Here is a 14,943-nt window from a genome sequence, read left to right as displayed (position 1 = left end):
CAACAAGACTGAGACCTCTCCAGCTATATGAGTCAGTATGACTCTCCCTCAACCGGCCACTAATGGCCAGGTATCACCATTGAGAGAAAAGTCAATGGACTCAATAGAGGGAGATACCCCAACACGAACCGATATCTTTAATGCCAGCTCTGTGGCTGAGATCAGGGCCGCCCTCTCCCGTCTCCATACCCAGGAAGCATCAGTGACCGCCCGCCTCGATGCCCTGGTGACCTCACAAAAAGACCTGTCTCGAGAATTGAGCCGATTGGATCTTATGCGAGCCAACATTGGCGCTCAAACAACAACCACCCGATCGATTAGCCATGGAATGCTCTCTGGCGCAGCCGGTACCGCCGATCGAATTTCGCGAGCTGTGCGTCGACTAGATCTGGAACAAGCTCGGGTGAAGGCGACACTGGAGGTAGTTGAGCAGGTTGCAGAGCTCAAGGCATGTGCTCTGGGTGTTGCGGGGTCAATGGGTGCCTCTCAAGATTGGGAGATAGCTGCCAGCTACCTCAATCGTGCTGCCAAGGTTCCATCAGGAGTGATCAATGGAGCATTCGCTGCAGAAATGGTTCCCACAGCTGAGGTGCCTGACCCGCCAAGCGTCACCCTGGATAATGCGGCCGAGTCTCTATGTAGCCTGTTCCTACGAGAATTCGACAAGGCTGTTAAGGAGAATGACGGAGCTAAGATTACCCGATTCTTCAAGCTGTTCCCGCTCATCGGTCGCTCCGAGGTTGGTCTAGATGTATACGGTCGCTATGTTTGCCAGGGCGTGGCTGCAAGAGCCCGCAACAATCTGAATGCAGGCCCGGGAACACAGAGTAAAGAGGGTTTCTTCTACGCCAATGCACTGACAAAGCTGTTTGAGCATATTGCACAAATTATTGATGGTCATGGAGGGCTAGTTGAGCGACACTATGGTCCCCGGAAGATGAGTCGTGTTATTGAGCGACTACAGGTTGAGGCAGATGTACAGGGTGGCATAATTCTTGATACCTGGGGCGATGAACGGCATGTGGATCGCAAGTTGATGGAAATCAAGTCTTATGCATTTACCTTCCTGGTGCAAAGCTTCCTTCCTGCGCAACGCCCGGGACAAGCCCGTATAAACTCCCCCGCACCGGGCGGCGCTACAGCTACCGAGGATGAGGGAGTTGACATGAAGGAAATCGACGAGATACTCAATGAGATGGGTATTATGCTAGGCCGATGGTCTTTGTACTGTCGCTTTCTGGCAGAGACCTGCAATGTAAGTGCTTCATCTTTTTTCTCTTTATTATCCGGTCGCTCATGTATGTCATAGCCCCCCGCCGAAGGCGACGAAAAAGACCATGAGAAGAAGCTTGAGCTTCCTACCTTCTTGGGAGAATCTTCCCTGGCGCGCAAAATCAATGATCGACTGGTGACACCATTCAATGTCATGACAACATTCTTCTTCCGTCGGTCTGTGGAGAAGGCATTCCAGTTAGATGAATCGCCTTCAGGCCTGAACCTGAATATCCACCGACCCCTGAAGGCGGATCCACCTCACATCACTTCCGCCGTCGACGATATCATGTATATCGTGAATAAGGTCCTGCAGCAGTCGCTGGCGACTTCTCAGGAAACTGTAATCACAAATGTGGTCCCTACATTATCCCGCGTGCTGGGGTCTGACTTTATTGGCATGACCCAGCGCAAAATGCGTGATGAATGTTATCCCCGTGCTGTCGCACAAGGCGCTCAACCTCCAGAGCAAATGATCATTGCTTTCCTGGTGCAGATCAACAACCTGGACATAGGAATCGATTACATTCGACGAATTGTGCAGAACAACACGGGCTCGAAACAGCCTGCGCCGACAAGAGAAGCTGGCCCAGAGAAAGCTCCAGAGGTGACAGAGTATCTGCTCTCGCTCTTCCCGGTCCCTTCAACTGCTCTTATTGTCGCACAAACCCTTCACTCTCTAGCCAGTTCATTCGAAAGCAAGGTCAATGACCTTCTCACGGATGGAATCCAGGTCGTCTTCAACAATGTGATCAAGCACCGTCTCCGCCCTATCCTTGCCGATGCTTTCCGTGATATCGAGTACCAACCGTCAAGCGATAGCGATTCACCTGCTGACGGACACGATGATTATGAGCATGATGGCAGCAAAGAGCTCGTTCGACCACGCTTTGCAGCTGGATGGTCCGAATTGCTCGTTCCGATAGCGCGCATTCTTACTCAACAAGCATTTGATCGTCTTCTTACTGTTACCATCGCATATTTCGCACGACTGTTAGAAAAGCGACTGTGGTCCTACCAAGGACGTGTCAACCCACTTGGTGCTGCTCGTCTGGAGCGTGATATTGCTGGTCTTGTCAGTGCTGCTGTGGATGTTGGGTATGGCCCTGGCACTCCAGGTCGATATCGCCACCGGGAAGCTCTTTCGCGCTGTGTACAGATGACATTAGTGATGAGCATGGATGAGGATGAGTGGGATGAGGTATTAAGGGGTGGGGAGGCAGCAGAAGTTGTGGATAAGCTTAGTCGGGAGGAGAGGGTTCGCGTACGGGCGATGGTCAGACGTGGATAGTGGCATCGAGGACAGACTTGGTTGAAATGACTCCTTTTAAATGTACATACAAATCTTTACATTGCCTATTTTTACATTGGTCTTTTCGTCAGTATTTTACAACTTGAAGTAGAGATAGCAAGTATTGCGAAGAAAATAATTAAACGAGAAGACATCTTCATATATGGATGCTTAATTACAAACCCTGCTATTGAACTATTAAATAAAGTAAAAGCACCTAGACTCATCAGGCGCGGTATCAACATTAACAAATCTATCTCATAACCAATTCACCATCATTCATTTTCATGAATAGTCTCATTAATCTGCGTCCTATCACCAGCATTCGAGCTCCCACTGATCTCCGAAACTTCTGAGCCCTGATGCTTATGCTGTGTGAAAGTGGTACCAGTCCCATCGAAAGACTCCTGGAAATGCGACAATCTTGCACTGACCACATTATCGATTGACCGGGTTGAGAGCGTGCGATGGTGCCCTGAAACTCCACCTCCGATCATGAATGAATGACCCGACTCTGTATCTGGAGTTTGAGGTGAAATCGGTGATGGAGAGGATCTTCTTGCGAAATCAGAAGACTCGGCTGTGGTGGTTGTAGATGTATTATTGAACTGGGTAGGAAGTTCGACTGGGGATGAGTCTGATAATTTATTAGCATCGAATCACGGGAATAGTACCTGGGTTAGATTGAAAACATACCATGCATCTCATGTACTATACCTCCTCCTGATTCTACTGTTCCTGGCGAAGCAGATGTATCGACGGATTCGTGTGCTGTGTATGCTCCGAGAGAGGTATCTTGTCCTGTAGAAACGGACTGGGGACCAGCTACCGGGGAAACAGGACCACCACCGTACATCGAGGTCAAACGCTCTGTGCCATCAGCCTCACTTGGACGTGGTTCTTTCTCCAATTCGCGTCGCTGGCGGCGGCGAAGCCAGAACCAGAGTCCGACGACGATTAGGCCAACAACGAATAGACCGACGAGTACACCGATCACTGCGGCTGCCCATTTTGGGAGGCCTTTTCCGCCGCTGCTTTTACTAGTAGTGTCGGCGGACGTGGTGTTATAGGGATAGTATGTTGAGATAGTTTTGGTATACGTCACGCCGAAGATGCTGGCTAGTGAGGAGTTGTCCCATTTGGATGGAGAGGTCGTGGTTGCACCTCCGGATGCGCTTTAACATTGTTCAAGTTAGCCATGCTCTTCATATCATCGAAATTTAATCGGGTCACTCACTCTCCTCCAATCTCTGCAATCAAGATATCTGGCACCTTGTATTCACTCCATACTGACGGGTCATAGTTATCCTGGAAGGTGAGATTATTGAGATTGAAGGTTGTGATGACGCCTCCATTTAGACAGTACGATGTATCAATGCGAAGCCCTCCAATGGAGAGCATCTGATCAGGGTAAGGCTTGACGCATCGATGTCCCGTGCGACCGTGTTCAGTGGTCCCATTGTACGCCTTAACCCACTTGAAAGAAGGCAGCGAAAGGATATACACGTCGTCATAGGGATTAGATGCGGAGTTATAACCATTATACCCTCCATAGATGTAGATATTATGCGATGAACCATCCGATGCACTTGCAAGAACAGAGCAGAACTGGGTCAACTGTGGCGGCGCATCACCTGTTGTGTTCTGTAGATACCAAGTCTTGGTACCGACGTCGTAAACCGGGATCTGCTCCATGAACCCTGGGCTGACATCTTTGCTCTCTGTTTCTTGCTCAGATGTCAGCTCTATATACAACCCTGCAGGGTTGATAACACCGCCAATTGCGACTACAACTCCATTCGTCGAGACTGGAACCCAGACAAGCTCTGCATTTGCACGGCCTTGGATATTACTCGGTAGAGTCACATTATCCCATACCTCCGATCGCATCACTGTCATATTGATTGTGACAAATGTGTCGGCAGTGATGTTGGCAACTTCGGTAGCAGGCCAGGTAAAAGATGCCCAGTCCGGAGCGTGCATGCCACTGAAGTAGAAGCCCATATTTTCGCTTGGAGCTGAGACTCCAGCACCATTTGTGATATAATTAGTCACATTGTCTGGTAGGTCGTCGGTCCACCACATTGGACTCCAATCTTGGATATCAGAGTCCCCCTGGTAAGCTTTATAGCCGAGGACCTCATCTCCAGAAGGTACTACATTGTTGGAAGCAGGGAATCCTTGGCCTCTAGATAATACCATAGAATGTCAGTAGACGGTCACAAAATCCTCATTCAAGTAATCTCACCCATAACCAATCCACTCATTATCGTTGGCAAACAGCACACCGTCAACATAGGTTGGATCTACATTACTGCCGGCACCTCCTGCCATTGTCATAGTGCCCATGACATTTGAAAAGTTCGCACTGGTGTTCCATGACTTAGAGAGGTCCAGAGTATAGATGTAGCCTGAGTAGTTGTCTAATATAAGAGTTAGCGGTGATTATCTGAATCAACATAATGTTATAATACCATCTTCATTTATTTGGGTGCAATTGTTTGAATAAACTCTGAATTGTCAGCGATATGAGCTCAGTCAACTGGTGCATGTGTAGTGTGGACATACAATTCATATACCAGATCTCCTCCGTCTATATAGACTATATCGTGTACAATATTCACTATCAATAATATCAGTAATGCCCCACTAGGTAGATTTCACATATAAGCACCTACCACGCGGTGATAACCAGTTGCAGATAGACCAGCTAGTTTCCACATAATATGAATCAGTGCTACAAGTTGCTGATGCAGGGCTGATCACAGCCAAAAGTGTGCCAAGAGTCCCAATAAGTGACATCTTTTCCACCACTTTTCTCACTTTTCTCACCAAAATGAAAAAAAAGCCGTTAATATGTTAAGTTGAAGAAGCAACTTGAATTTCCACTTTCCACATCACCTGGAAAATCTGCTTGGGGGCCTTAATGACGGACATATGCAAAAGTGGAGTTTGACCGCTAATCTCCACTCGGGCACTGGACTGGACTGGACTGGAGTGCGAGAAAAAGGACCCAGTTTCCAGGGCGAAGTGCACACTATACCGCTTTGTTTTGTTTTTTTTACCCCTTTCAACTTCCCTTGGGCATCGGTGCTTTGAAAAAAGAAAATATCAAAGAGAAATTTAGGAATTCCCCCACTTTCAAGTCCCATGAGTCCCGGTCACATCCGAGTCCACCATTTACAAAGAAAACCTTGAAGAGGGGAAGCTCATGCAAAAACAAACCAAAGTAAATGAGCGTGCATCTTCACTCCTCGGACCAAGGACTGTTTACGGCCGGAGCGATCCTTACTTGGAAAAGCAAAGATTTGGATTCCTTCTTGCCAAGCAACACGTCGGACACATTAATCCGATTTCTCCATATTAAATCCCGCCTAATCCAGGCCGATCTTGCCCTAATTTCATGCAACTAGCAATGAACTACAGCGAAAGTGGCACCACAATACGAAGTCTGTCTCATTCTGTTGGCTGCTTACTTGAGGGGTTACATTAGTGGGTCTTTAGCCGTGCGGCTGAATGGGTCAACAACAGTCCACATGGGCGGGACCTTTCATGCAAGTTCAAGGTCCAGGATTCTGTGTATCCCGTCTTTGTTCGCTCATCTCGGTTAGTCTCATTTTTGCGGGGCTATGGGCAACACGGACGAGCCCATTTCGAGGCCCAAAGGAGGAAGAGTGCGTAATGACGACTGGTCTAACTCCGCAGTTGAGCCTCGCAGCAGGCATCCTTGAGTCAATCGATGGGGAGGGCCGTGCGTGATGGATCTGGAGCTCTTTTCTTCCCCCGTTTGCCGGGGAATCTTTCTCCTCTCCGTGTTTGTGTTTTTGAGGCCATTTCTCGACTGCCCTACCACGGCGAGACATTGAGAAGTCGCGATAATGAGGGCTTCTCTCGCTTGGTTGTCGTGGTTTGCGACATCTGCCATTGCCGTGTCTACAATTACAAATAGCAATGCCCTCACCACGAGCGCACCCACGTTAGCAGCGGTGACCAAGACGGTTGGCGCTCGGAATGGGGTGGAAGTCGACGTTGATATTGATCTATGTGCGACTATCACAATTGGTGTCACAATTTGGGTTGGCTTGGGCGAAATAATTACAATTACCGATACTGAGACTGAGACTGAGACTCAAGCCGGCACAACGACGGATATTATTACCCAGACCGTCACGGCGGGCAATGCAGTTAGTACCAAGACCAGCACAGTAACGGATACTGTGACCGTGACTGGCCGTGGTTCCAAGGTCACTGTGACAGACACTGTGACGGAGACAGCTCGTGGAGGAGTCTCTACCGACAAGGAAACTGTTACTGTAACAGCTACAATTGTTGAAACCGACACTGTCTCAAGAGGTGCTTCAAGAGTCACTGTGACAGACACTGTGACCCAAACAGCTACAGTCTCCACCGACATTGAGAGTGTTACGATCACAGCGACAGTTGTTGATACGACTACCAAGACGATCTCTGAAAGCGCTTCAAGTGTTTTCGTAACTTATTTTGTGACTGATGCGACCACGAAAACAGTCATTAATACTGAAATCGACACAAAAACTGTCATTGACACTGAAATTGATACGAAACCCCTTCCGGGCAAAACTGTGACAGACACCATTCGAGGTCCAACTGTGACAGAGACAGATGCGATCACAAAAACTGTCATCGACACCGAGATTGATACGAAAACCCTGCCGGGTACGACTGTCACAAACACCCTTCCAGGCACAACTGTGACGGATACAGCAGTGGAAGAGACTACTATATTTCAAACCACAACTATCCCAGCATCAACAATCACAACGACCACGACGGAACCCGCTAGCACGATCACAATTTCAGGAACGGTCACCACTCTACCTGCCTCGACTTACACAGTGACTACTACCATCCCGGCTAGTACGGTGATAAGCACAGCAGTGGAAGACACTACTATATTTGAAACCATAACTGAATCCGGGTCTATCACAACCATTCCAGCATCAACAATCACAACAACCACGACAGAACCCGCTAGCACGATCACAATTTCAGGAACGGTCACCACTCTACCTGCCTCGACTTACACAGTGACTACTACCATTCCGGCTAGCACTGTGATAAGCACAGCAGTGGAAGATACTACCGTATTTGAAACCATAACTGAATCCGGTTCTATCACAACCATTCCGGCCTCAACAGTCACGACAACTACTACGGAACCTCCTAGTACTATCACGATTTCAGGAAGTGTCACCACCCTACCAGGATCGACTTACACAGTGACGACTACCATTCCGGCTATCACCGTGACGAACACCGCAGTAGAAGAGACTACTGTATTTGACACCACAACCATTCCAGCATCGACAATCACGACAACCACTACGGAGCCCGCTAGTACCATCACGATATCCGGAAGTGTCACCACTGTACCTGCCTCAACTTACACAGTGACTACTACCATCCCGGCCAGCACGGTGACTGTTGTGAGATCAACTTCAATTGTGGACACAGTCACAGCGACAGGTAATTAGGACCCATATGAAAGGATGAAATTAGGGAACTAACATCAATTTAGGTGCAGGAACAACCGTGACCGAGATTGAGACTGAGACTGCACCTGGTTCTACCATCACAGGTGCAGGAACAACAAAAACAGCCACCATCACAGCAACGGTAGTCTCTGTATGCTCCAGTCTAATCAGCAACCCATCCTACACAGCCACCACCGCACTACCAGACGACTATACCTGGGGTTGTGCACCTGGATACCTCTGTCAGCCTGCACACACAGGCGACCGAGCCGGCTGTAACGTTGAAGCTGGTCTCCCCGCCGATGGCTACGTCTGTTCACCTGATGAATGTATCGTGGCTCCGGCAATCGAGTGGAACAATCAATCCGGCTATAATGTCTCCGTGAACTACTACAATTTGGATCCCACCAGCTTCAATCTGACATACGACATCCTCCGTTATGCTGAGTACTCCAATTCGTCCCTTAGCAGCAAGCGCGATCTTTATTCATTCTGGGGAGGAGCCAAGCGAACGTTGGAGCTCTTCCAAAAGAGAGTGAACACGAATTACATCCCAACAAGGTGTTATTCATTGTGTGACGCCGCAGCCTACGTTGGACAACACACGGGTAAAACATCTGATCTATGTGCATCTGGCTCGACATTCCTGCACGATCTAGACTTGTGTGAAGATTGTATCAGTACGTATGCCAGTGTATCTGCTTCTGAAGTCTACTCGTCGACTCTTCTGCCGTCTTTCACTCAATGGTTGAACTACTGCTCTGATCAGACGACTTCTGCGGCTTCCACAAGCACTGCGGCATCGGCGACTACGACTTCTGCGGCGACTACCACGACTGAGGGAACCACTACTTCTACCAGTTCGTCCAGCACTGCTAGTAGTACGACGATGAGCTCTACTAGTCAGACGTCGACTTCAACGCCCGCGCCGACCACGACAAGCTCTACCAGTAGTACCCAGAGTCAGGCATCTACCTCGGAGAGCCAGTCTTCATCCAGCTCTTCGTCCCAGAGTAACAGCTCTGAGCAGAGCACATCCAGCTCCTCAACTCAGAGCACTACATCAGGTCAAAGCAGCTCATCAACTCAGAGTACCTCATCTGAACAGAGCTCGTCAAACCAGGGTACATCAACGAGCAGCTCCGAGTCCGTGACAACCCTCCCTGCTTCAACGATAACCAGCTCCGGATCCACAATAATAATCGCAGGATCAACAGTAACGCAATCCGTATCCGGAACAACCCAATCAAGATCAATCGTGACAGAACCCAGTTCGATATTGATTGTCTCCGGCTCAACAGTGATTATCCCAGGGACCACATACACCGAGTCTAGCGCCTCAGTCGGAACAACGATCATAAAACCCAGTTCAACTGAGATCGTATCCGGATCTACCGTCATAATACCTGCTACAACAGTTGTTGAGACTGGAAGTGGACAGAGTTCATCATCCGGATCAATTCGAAGTACGACAACATCGTCTGCTGCTTCACCGGCGTCGAGTACGCCGTATAGTGCAGCGATATCTTCGAGGGATGTTCCGAAGCACGCTAGCATGGGGATTTGGATGATTTTGGTGGCTATTGCCGTTACACTCTTTTAAATGATTAATTTATGATTCAAATGTTTACGGTTAACAATGTTTGGAATTTGTTGCGATAATTTTTAGTGCAAGATCTAGCTAGATAGATCTGAATAATATTGATTCAACCTTCAAGTTACTCGAGGCTTTTCTTTATGTAGTAGTAGTAGTACAGATTCCTTCGAGTCTAAATTGATATTCTGTATGCAAAATTTGTATATTTGAAAATATTCAAATTAATCGTTGGGGTGACACGTCCGATGTTCAAATTGTATTCAAGTGCCAACTGGAAACCTTCAAGTTGGATGAAACTTATGTTGACCAGTTGGCACTTTGACCAGTTCTCTCGGAATATCATTCATCCGCCAACCTATCTCCGAAATATCCCGGCACATCACGGTATATCCCGAGGTCTTGATGCATGCCCAGGTGGTAACTTGACAGCATATTTACGTTGAAGATTGAAAGGAGAAAATGTATCATAATCAAATCTATTGAACAGGTATCCTGAACTCCATAATATCGAGTATATACACCACCCTGTAAATCCATAGATAAAAACAATATAGAAGGTAATAACGACACCGAGAAAACGCCAGGCCAATAATATGAAGACGGTGCTTTTCCCATGAATCGAGAATCGATTCTCTAAGAGGAAAGGTAGAGGATGCAGTGTAAATGAAGACAGGGTAAAGGTGAAGGTAAAGGTATCGATGTAAAAGGGGATGTAATGGGATAGAAAGTAAACAAAAAGCCCCAGGCTTTTTTGGTAAGAAAAAAACACGCTCAGGGATATCGAACAAAATGCGAAGGGAGAAAGAAACAGGCTGGAAGGTACGTCGAGATCGATCAAAGGATGAGATGAATCAAGGAAATAAGAAACAGATGATTAATCGAATCGAATCGATTAATCCTGTGTCTTCTCGTTGATAGGTTGCTTGATCATAGGCGGTTCCTGCGGTGAATGAGAACCAGCAGGATGCTGTTCAGCGACCTGTCGAGGACCCGGTGCAACCTTGATTTCCTGAATCGCCTCTACCTCACTTCCACCACGGCTACTCTGACTGATTTCACCGTTTGGCGGTTGTCCCTCGATCATTTCGCTGTGCTCGCCGATTCCGTAGCGCTCCGCAGCAGGAATCTGGTGACCATCTTCAAGCTGATCCTTTTGCTGAGGTGTCCAGGCGAGGTAGTCACGGCGAACCTCAACGTAGTCGTAGGCGAACTCGCCGAGTTGGTCGTCATCCATACCGAGGAGTTCGGCTTCCTCGGAGGCACGCAGGTTAAGACCGGGGATAGCGTTGATAGCGAGTGCAATCAGGGCAGACATGACGAAGGCATAACTGGCGGTAGCGAGAATGTATGCGATCTGGATGTAAAGCTGCTTATAGTTGTGAATGACCCAACCACCGACTTTGGAGCCAGTGTTAACACCGTCAAGACCGACGATAGCGTCGTCTCCGAATAAGGCGTTGAAGATGAGGCCGACAATACCGGGAATACCGTGTTCAGCCAACACATCCATAGAGTCGTCGATGCGGATCCAGAACTTGATCTTGGTCGAGTAGTTACACACGATACCGGTCACGATACCCAGAATCACACTCGCCCAGGGGGAGATGAAACCAGAGGCAGGAGTCGCGGCAACGAGTCCAGAGATGGTACCGGAACACCAACCGACCATGGACCACTTGCGAGCCAGACGCCAATCAAGCAGAACCCAGGTAATGGCACCGAAAGCCGCAGTCAGGTTTGTGTTCCAGCAAGCCATGGTGGCACGTAGGTTAGCACCGAAGGCGGAGCCACCGTTGAAACCCAGCCATCCGAACCAGAGAAAGACGGTACCGAGGAGAATGAGCGAGACGTTGTGTGGGCGGAAGTTGAGCATCATGCGTTCCTGTCGACGGCCGAGAACCATGGAATAGGCGAGCGCAGTAAAACCGGAACCAATTTCGACGGGACCACCACCGGCGTAGTCCATCACTCCATACTTGTAAGCCCATCCATTCACGTTCCATGCCCAGCAGGCGAGGGGGCAGTAGACGATAGTTGCCCAGACGAAAACAAAAACCATAGCAGGGAGAAGCCGACCGCGCTCGGCCACTGCACCCATAACGATAGCAGCAGTAACAGCACAGAATTGCATCTGAAAAGGTCAGTATACTTTTTTTCAATCAATCCGATCCCAGTGTCAATGCCAATCTTACCTGGTAAAACGCATATAGTAAATCAGGAATCAGAGGCGATCCAGGACTCGGTGCCGCAAGAGTCTTCATCATGCCAAAGTTTCGTAGGTTGCCGATATAACCATTGGTGGCGGTAGGGGAAAATGCAAGCGAGTAACCCCAGAAATACCATTGAAAGGTGACAACCGACATTGAAGCCATACAAGCCCAAATCATACTTAAGGCCGACTTTCGGCGCGCCAAACCGGAGTATAGAAAACCCAGACCGGGAACCATCACCAAGACCATCGCTGAGGCCACAATAATGTAGGCCTGATCACCGGACTGAAACCATTTGTTGACATTCTCGAGACCTAAAAAAGAAAAAAAAAATGTGATGTGAGAAGGTGGACTTTGAGGGATTTGTTTTTTTCTCGGGTGTTCAGGTTCACGTACGAGAATTTCCACCCAAGGCATCATTGGTGGTTAGTGAGTACTCTGACGGTGCTCCTGTCCAGTTGTAAGAAGCATAGTCTGGGGCATAGTCTGTTTTCCCATTGAAGGTAGACATGTCGTAATTGAACTCCGAAGAGTTCGTCGACTAGATAAACAAGTTCGTCGCGTGCTCGGAATTGAGGAAGTTGACAATGTCGAGAGTGAAGGTAATGAATGAAGGTGGCGAAGGTAAAGGTGAAGGGGAGCAGGAATCGGAGAAAGCGTGTGGAGTTAGAGAAAGTCGCCACGGAGGGGGACAGTCGCGAGGTATAAAAGAATTCTGGAAACTGGGAACGTTGCGGAGACCCGATAAAGCGGATCGACGAGGGTCCACCAGGGCCTGAAATCGGACCAAGGAGGCAATTGCGGTTTTTTTTTCTTGGGATCTTTTAGGAGAGAAGGGAAAAAAGAAAGGAAAAAAATTAATTCACCCGAATGAATTCGTAAAGATTAGGGAAAATGAGAAAAATCCGGGGGAGGCGCGGTTAGGAATAATCAGAGATTTTGTTTCAGAAAAAAAAAAAAGTTGAGTCAAGGGCTAAGAGATTATGACAATAGTAATGGGATAATAAATCATAATCTCAACCCGATAACCTTATACCTGGAACCACCAAATCTTTGTAGATCTTATTCCTCACACAACAGAATTAATAGGTACTTCTGTACTTTAGTACTTCAGTACACACATATAATGCAGGGAATAGAAGAATATAAGAAAATACAATTGAGTTCCTTTTGCCATCTGCATCATCATGAAATCCTCCGGTGTATGCTACCGGACCAACAGTCCAGATTGTCAAATGTTGGATATCCTCAAAGTGGCGAACATGGAAAATGAAGGAGACTTTTTTTTTCTTTTTCTGCCATGGATCCCGATCGAATTAGTGGCTCAGCTCTACATAAGTCCGAGCTTTACCCAATTGAATAACCGGGGATCCAATATTCCGGTGATGCAACTTCTCCGGGGAAGATATCCTGGAGAGAGGTTCAGAAGGAGAGAAAAGAAAGAGAAGGAGAATAGAAGGAATGTAAGTCTCCATTTATTCTTTTTTTTTCCTATATGCACATGTCTATATGATTTAACCCGTTATCCCCAGGTTTCCATTCTATCGGTATATGCTTATCATAATCAAGTTCACGTATAGAATGTCGGCGTTCTCCTAACAAAAGATGGACTGGACTGGACTCTTATCTCTGACAACCCTAATTAAGTACAGACAAACCAATGCAAACATGTGCAAACTATTATCGGGAGCGGGCAATTGGATCAATTGATTCAATATGATTGGTTTAAGATAAAGACTTGCCACCGGGAACACCAAGTGGGTCTCCGCCGCAGAGCCAAGCCTCGATGCTTTGGGATTAGTGCTGAGTTAGATCTCTTTGAGCGGGTTCTTCACTATTGGTGACAGATAAGCCTCCCTTTTTTGCCTCTACCGGATTATTCCGGTCTTCGGAATTAATAGGAATATTGCCTAGACTCGGGATTATTAGGTAGAGACTACAACAGCTGGGCATCAGTCACTCGCAGTACATCATGCCCATGTGGAAAGTGATGAACTAATTATGGTTATAATAATTACTACCAACTAGGTACTTACTACATAGTATACATGTACACTAAAGTAAAGGGATTAGGTGACTCCTTGAGCAAAGTAATGGTCATCGAGTCCATCGAGTCCAGCACTTGAGTGGAGACCATATTATCCAAAAAGATTAATAAAATAAATTTTCCCAAAAAGGGTCCTGGTCTTATCAGTGACAACACCCAGCTAGTCATCCACAATGGGGCCCCATATCAGGATCATCATAACTTCGTATGCAAAAGACAAAAAAGAAAAAAATTCAACTCCATCATCAACGCAGAAATAGAAATCCGAGGAGAAACAGCTCAAGAGCACAGGTAAATTCAAATGTCGCAGATAATGATGATCGGAAAATAACAATTCCCAAAATACATTCCTTGGCGAAGGTCATTGACGCAAGCACTCACATATCCAGTGTAGTACTATATATCATATCAGACCAAATCACAGCTTCATTATATGCACTCCGCATCTTCTCAAACATTATTTCCCCGCTATGATCTCAATCTGCATCGATCTTAAAACATGAACTAATATAGAGCCCGTCGTGGGTCAACACTCGGGGTAAACTAACGGATGCTCTAAACAAGGGGAGCTAACGGTACTTCTGCAGGAATGGAATTAAAAAATAGTCCTTTATCTCATGTGGGTACTAGTACGGAGGACGCAGGTCATGCTGGACTAAGGGGCTGGGTTTGGAGTAGTAGGATGCCAGTGCTTAAATCTATACCGGTTCGGGCGATTGGAGGTTGGCACGAGCTTACAGTCTAGTTGGCGGGTTTGCCATCATTGTAATTAGTAATTCCATGATTGAGATGAATCAACATGGGGGTTACTCGCACTTATCGTATGACATATGCATCAAGGAAGAAGACAAGAGCTATTCTATTGGTTCGATTTCTCACCAGTGGTGAGAGCTACTCGCGTTTCACTACCTAGTCACATGAGCAGCATGAGGCAATTTGTAATCCTAGCTTCCGGCACATGATTCAGGTTCATTTTTGACCGATATTTGAATTGATTCTTCCAAGGTTCGCGT

General features: G+C 47.3%; 4 protein-coding genes across 4 annotated transcripts; 2 read left to right on the top strand and 2 right to left on the bottom strand.

Annotated features, from left to right (window-relative positions):
- Positions 1 to 94: 94 nt before the first annotated feature.
- On the top strand, positions 95 to 2,563 carry N7483_009031 (Golgi transport complex subunit COG4; the record flags this gene model as incomplete). The annotated part of the gene is made up of 2 exons (XM_057092458.1): positions 95 to 1,255; positions 1,310 to 2,563. The coding sequence occupies 2 exons, from the start codon at positions 95 to 97 to the stop codon at positions 2,561 to 2,563; spliced, it is 2,415 nt and encodes an 804-aa protein (XP_056943632.1).
- Positions 2,564 to 2,838: 275 nt separating this feature from the next.
- N7483_009030 (uncharacterized protein) lies at positions 2,839 to 5,286 on the bottom strand (the record flags this gene model as incomplete). Its single annotated transcript, XM_057092457.1, has 6 exons — positions 2,839 to 3,200; positions 3,260 to 3,738; positions 3,801 to 4,751; positions 4,812 to 4,986; positions 5,132 to 5,156; positions 5,242 to 5,286. The coding sequence occupies 6 exons, from the start codon at positions 5,284 to 5,286 to the stop codon at positions 2,839 to 2,841; spliced, it is 2,037 nt and encodes a 678-aa protein (XP_056943631.1).
- Positions 5,287 to 6,441: 1,155 nt separating this feature from the next.
- N7483_009029 (uncharacterized protein) lies at positions 6,442 to 9,679 on the top strand (the record flags this gene model as incomplete). The annotated part of the gene is made up of 3 exons (XM_057092456.1): positions 6,442 to 7,045; positions 7,091 to 8,068; positions 8,121 to 9,679. The coding sequence occupies 3 exons, from the start codon at positions 6,442 to 6,444 to the stop codon at positions 9,677 to 9,679; spliced, it is 3,141 nt and encodes a 1,046-aa protein (XP_056943630.1).
- Positions 9,680 to 10,565: 886 nt separating this feature from the next.
- Positions 10,566 to 12,394, bottom strand: N7483_009028 (ammonium transporter; the record flags this gene model as incomplete). The annotated part of the gene is made up of 3 exons (XM_057092455.1): positions 10,566 to 11,804; positions 11,866 to 12,197; positions 12,280 to 12,394. The coding sequence occupies 3 exons, from the start codon at positions 12,392 to 12,394 to the stop codon at positions 10,566 to 10,568; spliced, it is 1,686 nt and encodes a 561-aa protein (XP_056943629.1).
- Between the last annotated feature and the right edge of the window lie 2,549 nt (positions 12,395 to 14,943).

The sequence above is a fragment of the Penicillium malachiteum genome (assembly GCF_028827825.1).
Source record: "Penicillium malachiteum strain IBT 17515 chromosome Unknown utg000004l:1.0-4883003.0:1.0-4884900.0, whole genome shotgun sequence".
In the NCBI taxonomy this organism is placed as follows: Eukaryota; Fungi; Ascomycota; class Eurotiomycetes; order Eurotiales; family Aspergillaceae; genus Penicillium; species Penicillium malachiteum.
This window is presented reverse-complemented; position numbering and strand designations above follow the sequence as displayed.